At 42.3% G+C, this 12339-nt stretch overlaps 1 protein-coding gene across 2 annotated transcripts in view; it reads left to right on the plus strand.

Annotated features, from left to right (window-relative positions):
- The window catches only part of SCAPER (S-phase cyclin A associated protein in the ER), a 2262878-nt gene that overhangs the window by 817129 nt on the left and 1433410 nt on the right, over positions 1 to 12339 (plus strand). For both annotated transcript variants that reach the window (XM_069222023.1, XM_069222024.1), the window contains exon 16: positions 3451 to 3591. In XM_069222023.1, the coding sequence (XP_069078124.1) occupies positions 3451 to 3591 (141 nt within the window). The remainder of the gene's footprint in view (positions 1 to 3450; positions 3592 to 12339) is intronic.

Raw genomic sequence — 12339 nt, forward strand, 5'->3', positions numbered from 1 at the left:
CTGATGCCAGTAATCAGGACACCTCGCCACACATTGGCCTGGTATCTCCTCCTAGTTTGGTTATGGACGAAGGGGCTTCTTTTGCTATTGCAGTGCAAAGGGCAACTGAGGTCTTGGAGATTAAGCTGGCCTCAGTGGTATTTGAGATCAATTTCTTGGCTGAGTTGCTTCATCCCGTGCTATCTCACAAGGAAGCTCCCCTTCAAAGAAGCCCTCACTGATGTCCTGCTCAGAGCCTGACCAAGCCCAACACACTCCTGTGCAAAGGATGATTGCTCCCCACCACCACGGCGATCCTGGGGATCCAGGTTTCCTCACCTAGCATCCCACCCCTGATCATTACACCTTAATGTCGACGGATAACCCTAGGGCATTCCCTACCATGCCATCAAGTCCAAGAGCTGGACATCTTTGGTAAGATGGTTTTCTCTTCCATCACGCTTGCACTGCAGTCCATGAACACCACTTGCCTCATGGTCTGGTACATCCGCACATGATGATATTTGGTCGAGCAAGTGCTGCCCACCTTCTCGGAGAGGCCCGAGACATCCAGACCCAGTCTATTGCTGATAGCAGAGATGCAGCAGAGTTCAAAATATGTTGTGGACTGGACACAACAAGCTCGCTGGGTAGAGTGATTGCGTTGTTGGTGGCCCTTCATCGCCACACCTGACTGAGGTCAACTGGCTTCTCGGGGGATGTCCCGGCATCCCTTATGAACATGCCATTAATTGCATTCACTTATTCGGCAGCAAAGCAGATTTTGCGTGTAAACGCTTTGGGCCACTGTCCGGACTTTGGGATTCTCCGTAGCCCCACGCCGACCCCATTCTTCCTTCTGCTCCTTCCTTGGCTATGGTAGAGGCTACCAGTTGGGTCAATTTCCACTCATCCACCATGTCCAGCAGACTTCCCAGTCCTTTTGCGGTCCTGTACGTGGCTCTCACAAGCCTCAAGGGACCCAAAGCCAGATATCCACCCAGTCCACCACCCTCCGGCAGCCACTGCCTCCAAATCTCTTTAACATGCTCTCGCAACATCCCACGCGCAACTGATTGGCGGCAGGATCCAGCATCACCTGCCCTGCTAGCAGTCCATAAGTTCAGACACAAAATTGTTCAGTGGGGTTACGCACTTCCATTCATGGAAATCCCGCTACCGATACCCCCGTCCTCTAATTGTCTGACAGAGGATCATCTCTTCCTGTTGCATCAGGAACTACAGGCTCTTCTGGCCAAAGAGAACATAGAGAGGGTATCGACATCAGAAGTAGGTCATGGTTGTTATTCCAGATACTTTCTGGTGTCCAAGAAGGGCAGAGACCTCCGATCTATTTCAGATCAGCATCCTCTCAACTACTTCCTAAAAAATGAGAAATTCAAAATGCTCATGTTAGCTCAGGTCCTGTCTGCACTGGTAGATATGCGTTCAAATGCATGAATATTTTGAAGATTTCACTGACAAAATCTTTCACAAACCTTTTTGTAATGTTACATTAGGATGAAGGAATGCAGGGCAGTGTAGCCCATAGGCTGCTATTATACAGAAAGAAATTGAGACTGTGCCTTTAAGAGCAGCTGGTCCTCTCATATCCCATCATGCTTAGCAAGAGGCAGTTACCTCAGTTCTTTTTGTAGGCTTAACTAGCTGAGATAACAATATATTTGAATTATTGTCTTGTCTATTTTACTGGGGAGGAGAGAGGGTTGCTTATGACTATCGTGGAAATACTCAGAGAGAACTGGAGTTACAAGTAAGAAGCTATTCCTTCTCTCGTAGGGGATTTCTCTGTATAGTCATAAGCACTGAATAGAGTTACGTCAGTTCTTTTTTCCGGCTCCTGCTGACAGGACCCTGAAGCATTGAGCTCCACCTATTTATAGTTTTCACAAACATTTCTTGTCAAATACTATTGACAACAACTGCACATACCCAGGATTGTGTCTGAGTGGCAGTCCGAGCCGCTCAGGCCAATCCTAGCACTGCTTTCAGGCTGTTTAGTATGAAAGCAGCACCAGGATTGCTGGGGAGCCTGTGCTGGTGTCCAAGGCGAATGCTGGGTCACCAACCATCAGGAGCAGAGGAGGGAGGTGCAGGAGTCGGCAGGAACGGCAAGGCAAGTTTTTTTTTTTTTTTGATTTCCTCTGTCCTTGACATTTGCAGCTTCTGTCGCTGGTTAAAACTGCCAGGAGTAACAAGCTTGGGGGATCTTTGGACATTTGCAAGGCAGCCACGTGAACATTTGTCCATAAGTTCACTAGGAATTACTGCACAAATTCTCAGGTCCGTATGGAAGGACATTATGCTGCTTGATCCTGGAAGACTTCCTGGTGTAAGTCTGCTCCTCAGACCCATCTGCCTGGAGAGGTCACATCTTTAGTACTGATTCACAGGGTGAGGAGTCCTGTTAGAATAATCCATCACAACAAGAATGTACACTAAATACAAAGTGGTATTGCTTTCAAGGTTCCACAACCTCTTGCTTCGAAAAGCATGATTCGTATCTAAAACCTCAGGTGAGGAGAATAAAGGGCAGTAGATTTAACACAGTGGAACATCATTAGAAAACCTGGAGACAGCATATTAACAAAAAGAACAAGTATTGCAAACATTCTCAGTTTTGATGGAGTCCAGTTATGCAGAGGGTGAAACCACCTGTTGAAACAAAATATCGCCCATACCCACCCTCAGTTGGGGTGGATCCATTTGCCTGTGCTTGATCAACACTTTTCCGAGCCCCTGCAGCTCACATCTTTTAAACAGTAGTAGCCTCTGACCATTAAGCATCAACCTCTGTCTTTTCCTGGCCCATCTCAGAACCAAGTCTAGCTGGGACTCCTCTCAAATGAACAGCAGCACAGCCTTTTGGTCATTTTCATCCATCCTTTTTCCTTGTAGCTGTATCGCCGGCATCAGAGTGATGGGTTGCGAGTCTTCATTCAGCCTCACCTCATATGGTTTTGCAAGGCGGTCTTGCTAAGCACATGTAAATCTGTAGCACCATCAGGATTTTGCCAAGCCAACAGTCTGACATTCACTGTTCTTTTAGCTTTTTTGAGTACCCCCAACCTATTAGCATTGACAATGGGTGCTATAGCACAGTGCTTCAATTTGGCTGCTGAAGCATTGATCTTAAGCCGTTTGGCAATATGGATCTCAAGTGGTCCTCCATTTCGCACAAAGAACTGAACAGCTCTCAGTGACATGGCTCAATAATATCGGGACTTAGTTTCATTATGGTGGCATTCATTCACTTCAACCCGTGAGAATTTAATTGTATTCCTTGATGCACTAGTTAATGTTTCACTTTGTCTGTACCCTCGTTCAGTAAGTTATTTGCATGAATAAGACATAACAAGAAACTTAAAGTGCATTCTTTAGGGTGGGTTGGTCTGTTTTGTAAATAATTCATCTGCATTGTTAGATACATTTTTGTTTCATGTTCTATAGGAGAAAGAGGTTCGAAAGTGGAAGGAAGAACTGCTGGAGCAGAGAAGGAAAATGATGGATGAAAGATTAAACCATGCAGAGTTCAAACGAGAGGTGCAGCTACAGGCTATTGTGAAAAAGGCACAGGAGGAAGAAGCAAAGGTAAATTAACATCTGACACGTTGACATTTAGGATCGAGAATGTTGTAGTTCCATTAGTCATCGAACATTGGTGTGCATTAGAATATTTATTTGTGAACAGTTAACAATGTGGTGGTTGTGTGATATCCATTACTCTACTGCTGAAAGACAAGAGGCTATGGACCAGGTGTCTAGGTCTAAAAACTGGCCCCTTAGAGAACATAGAAAACAGTGGAGATTGAGCTATTTGATGATATCCGGGAGATGGCTGAGGTCGAATGTAAAGTAAAGTGGTGCAATGGTGGAGACATATAGGACTTGTGTGAAAGAGGACAGGTAAGGGCAAAAGGATGATCTTTTGATATACATTTGAAAGCTTCAGTAACATTAAACCAGCGCTGGCCCTTGTATTCTGAAGTTTCCCAACATCTGTTCTAGGATAGTGTGTGACTGACAAGAGAAGCAACTCCATTCTTATTAACAGGTGAATTGACGTCATCCAATATGGCTATTAAATAAGGTTAAAGTGCTGGAATCATGTGTTGTATTCGGAAAATGTGGTCTTCGAAAAAAGCTCAAGTTGATTGAAGGATGCTCTTTCCATGACCTTTCCTAATAAGGGTCAGCTCGCTATGGGTCTGAACTTTGTAGGGACTGATGGGTTGAGGGCTATTTTGTGTGAATAGGTTCCAAGTAAGACTTTGAAATCACTGAGAATAAGTAAGGTCGGACAGGGTGGTGCCTGGTGGAGGTATTGAATTCCATAGTGTGTTTATTGTTATTACTTTGGTTTATGCCTTAACTCTCTTGTGTGTTCCTAATTTCTTGTTACATTTGGGATCGTTTTACTGCAGGGGTGTTTTGCTGGTAGCGTTTCTTTATTCTTTAGTGTTATGGAACACCTGCTAAAATTCTGTGGCACTGCGAGGTTAAACCCGTGTTCAGAGTTTTGAGGGTGTTTGGCACATTTACTGTCCTTGCGCATGATTAAAAAGGAAGTTGCACTTATTTTCCCTCTGCCTGCGTGGAGAGGAAGGGTATTTGCATTTCTATCGTGTACCCTTTTCAATATGGAGCTCAATTCTTTCGTACTGAGTGCTTGTGATTGTTCTTGGTGGTTTGAGTTATCTCGGCTATGAGTTAGCTTCACCTCACTGGGTGTGTGTTGTTTGGACTAATACTAGGATTATAGGATACCTTTTATGTGGGCTCACCTTTGTTTTTCGCTATTTTTTCTAGAATTTCATGGTTGTTGAGATATTCAGTAGTGGTGTTCTTTTTGTGTACCGTGAAGGTGTTTGTAATGTTGTATCTTATGCGGTGCTATGTATGTGTGTGTATATATATATATATATATATATATATATATATATATATATATATATATATATATATATATATATATATATTAAGAACGGGGATCAGTAAGTTTTCATCACAAACCATCGGGAATTATGAAAATGACTTATTGTTCTACACTGTAAACTCACGCACGACCTTCCTTCGTGTCTTCCATGGTCAGTTCACCCTTAGCTGATGCTGTCTGGATTCCCATAGTCGGCTAACACTTTCCGTCATTACTATTTCATGTGGCTTCTGTAATCATATTAACCAAGTCACACTTCAGGAAATTCCAGCTAAACAGATGTTTACACAGTTGTTTGCTTGTAGTGTGTGCTATCTGCTGCCCCCTGTGGTTCTTTCTTCTTGAAGCCTTAGGTTAATTAGGTCACACGGCTTCACTGAAGTGGTGTTTGATGTGTGTAACCGGTAGTAGACTATGCCTGCTGCTGCTTTGTTGTTTTTCTGAATTCCCCGTGCTTGCTATTCATTGAGCTGCAAAATACCTTCTGGTACCGTATTCTAGACAGCAAACAAAGCATAAAATACCCCTCTTATTTGCAGGCTTTGTTAAACAAATTCTTACCTCTGAAACTACTCCCAAAGTTTTTCTGATATTATAAATTACCTGGCGCTGCACTACTTTCTGATTTCACTCCTTTTTTCAAAGCAGGTGCCCATATATATATTAATTAACGTGGTGTAGCAGAATATATTTTATTTCACACCTAGCAGTAGAACTATGGTATTAGCGCACATTTTGAGGTACGACTGAAATGCGTTGCTAGTCAGATGTTGGCTGGTTGCCAATGGCCATCCCTTAGGGCTGGTATGAATGTAGAGAGCATGTCTTTTTATTGGCCGTGGTGTTGGGATGTGAAGTATTTGTTTGCATGTTTGCTGGGGTTACCAACAGGCGGCAGCAGGTGCAGAAAAGTGTATGGGTTCAGCAGAGAGGGACCTTTCATGAGCGGTGTTTGTAGGTTTGGCTGCAGTGGTGTCTACCTTTTAGAGCCCTGCCATCTCATTGGCCGTCCTTTGGTGTGCCCTAACTTGACGGCATTGAAGGCTCCCCTAGCTTTTCGATTCAAACCTCATGGCCGCATTCACGAAGGACAGTGAACATGTCATGCCCCCCTGACGTTTAAACTAAAGGGACTTTGCAATGCCAGTACAACTTTAACAGCATGATGATGCCTAAAATGAAATTTTTCGGGAGCAACTTAATGAAATCTTATCCTGCAGATATGAAAGACAACCTAAAACCTGCCAGCACTGTACACATTATTTATAGCACATTGTAGTAAGTAAGATGAAGTCACACGGAGGCATCAATCTTGTTTATCTGAGGTTTATTTCAGAATACATTGCCGAGAAGACCCCAACCACCAACACTTCCTACCCTCACCTTCCTTCTCTGTCAGTTGTCCTCCTAGCTCCCTCCACACACATTCTTCTCTAGAACATAACACAAGACACCACACCACCTCCCTCACTTCACCTTGAGAAGATTTTACATTCCTTCAACTTGAGAAGATTTTACATTCCTTCAACTTGAACTTAACATTTAAAATGATAAAACCAACATAACATCGTAATAAGACACACATATTGTAGAGAGATATACAAAAGTATACATATCATCACCCCTACGCCTTAATACCTTTATAACACATAATCCTTCATATAAGAAGGACTTTTCCTTACACGTTGAGTTCTACCTCCTTGCACAGAGTTACTTCTTGACGACCTCACATTCGAATCGCTCTCCCTAACAGGAACAAACTTTGCAACTCTGTTAAGATTCCACACTCTGTGATTATCCAGCTTCACTGCATTCCTAAATACCTTAATCACCTTAAAAGGTTGACTGAATTTAGAAAAGCCCATTTTCCTAGGTGACTTTATCTTCACCCAATCCCCAACCTTCACTACTGTCTCTAACTGCTTTTCTCTCATCGTACAACACCTTTCTACGCATAATTTTTTCTGTCTCTCTCTCTCTTTCCAATCACCACTTTCATTAACTTGGCTGTCCACCATTAATTTTTTCTCTGATACCCACAATAGCAGAATTTGAGTGTGAGGCCTCCTTCCTCTGAATAATTGAAACAGAGAAATCCCAGTAGAGGAATGCGGAGTAAAACGATACTCCCTCACCTTTTTTTTATTTATTTTTAACAGCAACTTCCCAATTACCACTTGAAGTTAACGCCAACTTCACACTTTATTTCAAAACTTTAATAAATCTCTCCACAACGCCATTGCTTTCCAAATGGCATAGAGAAGCCCTTTATGATTCACACCTCTTCCCTGAAGAAACTTCTCCAACTCACTTGAAGTAAATTGTACACCATTGTCTGAAAGAACAAAAGCATGAAAACCTTCTTTTTTTAATAAACTTTCCAAAAATACAATGACCCCCCTAAACTCCACAGAACTCACAATTTTCACCTCTGGACAACGTGAATACATGTCAAGACAAACTAAAATATATCTATCAAAATAATTAACTCTTATAGGTCCCAAGATGTCAATCGCTATGTCCGACCACGGACCGCTTGCTTGCTCCCTCAAAACTATAGGTTGCGTCCTACACTTCAAACCTTTGTCATACTCAGAACACTCAATACAATTCCTAACCAACCTTTCAATCTCTACATCCATGGCAGGCCACAAATATCCTTCTCTCACCCTTTCCTTTGTTTTGGCTACACCCATATGGCTAACATGAGCATGCCTCATCAACACCTCCCTTATACCAACAAGTGGAATCAACTTTGTACCCCTCATGAGTAATCCATCCATTACTGATAACTCATTTCTAACTTACCAAAATCCTTGCATCCCTTCTTCACACCTACCCTTCTCGCACCAACCATTATGTACTCTAGAGATCACTTTCATTAAAACCTCACCCTTCTTCAATTCATCTCTCCATCTCTCTTCAGACACAATCCCTTCAGAAATCTCACAAACTTTAACTTCTTCTTCAGAGTCCTCACCACACTCACCAGTATCATTGTCCACCCCCACCATCCTCGAAAGACAATCTGCCAAATCATTATCCACACCTGGAATGTAAACTACCTCAAAATTAAATTCCTGCAATGCCACTACCCATTTTCTTATCCTGTGTAATACCAAATAATTCCTTTCTTACAGAAAACTTCTTTAAGCGGTTTGTGATCTGTTTTATCCAGAAATGTCTTTCCCCACAAAACCTTTCTTAGCTTACGTACTGACCAATACACCGCAAGAGCTTCCTTTTCTACCACAAAATAATTACAATCTGCACCCCTCAAAGCACATGACACAAACAATATCGTCCACTCAACACCATTTTTCCTTTGCATAAGCACCGCTCCCAGTCCTTTGGAGCTCACATCAGTCACCACCCTGGTTTCATCCCTTGTATCAAAACTGCCCAGATTGGGGGCAGCATTCAAACATTCTTTCAAAGAACAAAATTCTTCTTCACAACTTTCTGTCCACAGAAATTCCTTCCCTTTCTGTAATAGTTCCCTCATAGCTGTAGTCCTTTGAGTCATATTAGGTATGAATTTACTATAAAACTCTGCCATGCCCAGAAACTTCAATACCTCCTCCTTACTCTGAGGAGTTTTCAGCCTACTAATTGTATTGAGCAGTTCATCTTTAGGTTGAATACATGTTCTACTTGCAACATGACCCAAATACTCAATCTCTTCAACATTGAATTTACAGTTCTCTGCCTTCAAGGTCAAACCCACATCTATCAGTCTTGACAATACCGCGCTCACACGATCATCATGTTCTCTTCCATTCGAACCCACAATCAACACATCATCCTAGTACACTCTTACACCCTCCAAACCTTCAAGAAGGTGTTCCATAATTCTCTGAAACACTGCAGCAGCAGAAATCAGCCCAAAAGGCATTCTCACATACTTAAATGTGCCAAACGGTGTGACAAAAGCAGTTAATTCTTGACAGTCTGGATTCAGCATTATCTGATGGTATGCAGAAGCTAAATCTAAGGACGAGAAGTGTTTAGCACCATCACGAGGACACAACAACGTACAAATATTATGAAGTGGATAGTGATCCACAATCACCATTTTGTTCAGCTCTTTCAAGTCCACAGTCAATCTCACTCCTCCATTGGCCTTACGTGTCATAACCACAGGAGACAACCAATCTGTAGCCTCCACCTCCTGTATAATTCCCTTATGGACCAACCTATCCAACTCCATCTTCATACTATCTCGTACTGACAATGGTACACCTCTTATTTAACTACTTTTGGACTTGCATTAGATTTCAATTTTATGAGATGAAAGTAATTCTTAAGACAGCCAATTTTCTTAGTAAACACTTCCGGAAACTCTTTTGTCCACCTCACATTACTTTCCAGACCAGACCTTTCTACTGCATACTGGGGGAATCAGCATTTGGATCTAAATATACATTGAGATCACGCTGGTGTAACCAGCTTACTAACGAATCACCCTTTATGGATACATATATTTTCCCTGGAATAATCATGTCTCCGAACTCAATGGTACCCCAAAAATGTCCCAACAGTTGTATTGGAACGCCCCATAATCTCTCGGCTTGATGTCTGGTTTAAACAGTTGAACACACCCAGCCAACTTCTGCTCATAAAATACTTTCGGAATCAAAGTTATCTTAGCTCCAGAGTCAAAAAGCATTTTGACCACACATCCATTCACTTTGCCTTGTTCCGCAAGTCCATTTGAGGTAAACCCTTTTACTTGAAACATGTAATTCTTCTCCTCTGAGTCCTCTTCATTTCCACACAGATCTATTTCTTGCACCTTCTTCAAATCGTTCACAAATCTGCAACATCTCGTAAAATGACCTTTCCTTCCACGGGATTTACACATAGCTTTACATCCAGGACATCCTTTATTATTTGCAAAGTGACCTTCATTGCCCCATCTAAAACATTTTCCTTGCACAAATCTCAAGTTGGCTTTATTAGCATCAGCCCCATTATTACTAGATTTAGACTTTTGTACACTCTGTACAAAATCTCCTTTCTTACTCTCAAGACTATTAGGGGCCATGGGCGTTTCCTTTTTTTAAAACCTCAGTACAAGCTTTTGAATGTTCAAAGTTCTTTGCGGCAATTAACACCACTTGCAAGGATGGATTATCCTTGTGCCACGTGCCCTACCAGGCTTTATCAGTACTGCTACCCAGCATTAACTGATCTCTTAATCTTTCCTCCAAGGATGCTCCAAAATTACATGTGGAGGCCAATTTGCGCAACTCCGTAATATACTGTTCAACTGATTCTCCTGAACGTTGTATATGTCGACCAAAATGAAACCTTTCAAGTACTGTACAAACTTTTGGCAGATAGTGTGAATCCAACTTCTTTATGCAAATTTCAAACTCGTTCAAGTTTGTGGCTTCTCGATCTGGAAGATCCTGAAGATGTTCAAATACTTCCTGTCCTTCTGATCCTAGACAATGCATTAAAAGAGAGGTTTTCCTTTCGGCACTTAATGAAGTTGCACACACTCTAGCATAATGTGAGAAAACCTTCTTCCACTTCACCCATGGAATTGGTGGTTCTCCTGGAGAGGACAAAAAAAATGCTGGTGCTGGTACATTCTGCATCTCGAGAGGAGATTAAAAAAACAACAATAAAATGATAATATATGTGTGGTTTCCTTTTTTTTAAAAAATTTTTTTTTTACTCTCTTTTCAAGCTGAAAGAGATTTTATACCTCCAAGATGCATCCTGAAATTGTCTAGGCAGAACACCAACAGTGTATTCAGTAATTTCATACCAAAATGACTCCAACCAATGTGGCAGCCAAATAGCCCAAAAAGCAGTAAAAGTCAACGTACAAACAACTTAATAGTACATTAGTACAGTCTTTTGATGACTTAACCTCTCGGCGCCGCTCCCCCAACAGCGTGCACTGTTAAACCAGCACACGGAGCGCGCTCATGAGCAGCAGTACATATCTTCGCACACAGATCAGTCTTCCCGGAGTCTTTGGTAACCAGGAGGACGCGCTGCAGGTACTAGGCAACAAGCGCACGTCTGCAACAGCTGCAACAATCAGGTGATGCGTGGGCTGAGTGCGAGGCCTGCCTCGAGCAGATATTGACCGCGAGGCTTACCTCGAGCGGTCTTTGAAAACGCGGCTCCAGGGTGTGCGCAAGGCTGAACGCGGCCGTTTTAAGTATTTTATCCTTGCCTTGACATCCGAAGAATTTGGAGAATGAATAAAGTCATTTACTGCCCTGGAAGTCGAAGCGCAACAGCAGGGGGCTCCAACATGGGCTTCTTGGCGTTAGGGTCTATTCTCTGTTAACAGACTCCTGTAATGACGGATCTGTTCAGGAGTTCGTCAGTCCTTCGTCGCCACATGTAGTAAGTAAGATGAAGTCACACAGTGGCATCCATCTTGTTTATCTGAGGTTTATTTCAGGTTACATCGTAGAGAAGACCCCAACCACCAACACTTCCAACCATCACCTTCCTTCTCTGTCAGTTCTCCTCCTATCTCTCTCCACACACATTCTTCTCTAGAACCCAGCAGGGGTTCCAGAACATAACACAAGACACCACACGCTCGCTGTCTGTTTAATTGTTAGCCTTCCTAAAACTAGCTCACTAAAACTAGCTTTTATTGCATAACTGAAAGTTCGCTTACTTAACAACATTTTTTAACAGCTTTTATGAAGCACTGCATTTTAGATGCAGTCACTTCTGTATCTGCGTTCCAATCGGCCATCACTTAGGAATCTCCAGAGATGGCAAAATCATTGCCAAGAACACGGGCAGATCCCCAGCATTGTTTTCTGTCTATTTAAAACAAAAAAAGACTAATGCCCTATTATTTATTAGTATAATAGAAAACAGAGTACATTCAGGTGGAATATGTTGTGTGTGCTGGTGGCAGGGGAGAGTGTGAGAGAAATTATGTTTGTGTAAGCCACAGTGGGTGAGTATGAGTGAGCCACAATGCTTCAGAGTAAGTAACTACAAGTGAGCGGGTACGTGAGAGTGAATGATAAGTGTGAGGGTGTGTTGAGTATGAGTGACAGTGAGTGTAACTGAGTGAGAATATGTCTAAGTGGGTATAAGTGGTTGTGAGTGAGAAAGTATGAGTTAGCATGGGTGAGAGTGAATGTGCTTGAATGTAAAAGAACAAGCGAGTATGAATAAGTACGAGTGACTTATAGAGAGTAAGTGTATGTGAATGAATGTGATGTTGTGCTCGAGAGTCTGCTCTTGGCCCTGGTATACTGAATGTATTTGTTGGATTGTAAATGCACCCATTGCAGAATACTGATGCTAGTATACTGAAGGCAGTTCTTAGAGAACGTCAGGCATCTGTGCCAAAATATTGGCATCCTGGAGGTAATTATTGACAGAATGTGCCCCCTAGTAAATATTGG

This window comes from Pleurodeles waltl, chromosome 3_1, assembly GCF_031143425.1.
Source record: "Pleurodeles waltl isolate 20211129_DDA chromosome 3_1, aPleWal1.hap1.20221129, whole genome shotgun sequence".
Taxonomy (NCBI): domain Eukaryota; kingdom Metazoa; phylum Chordata; class Amphibia; order Caudata; family Salamandridae; genus Pleurodeles; species Pleurodeles waltl.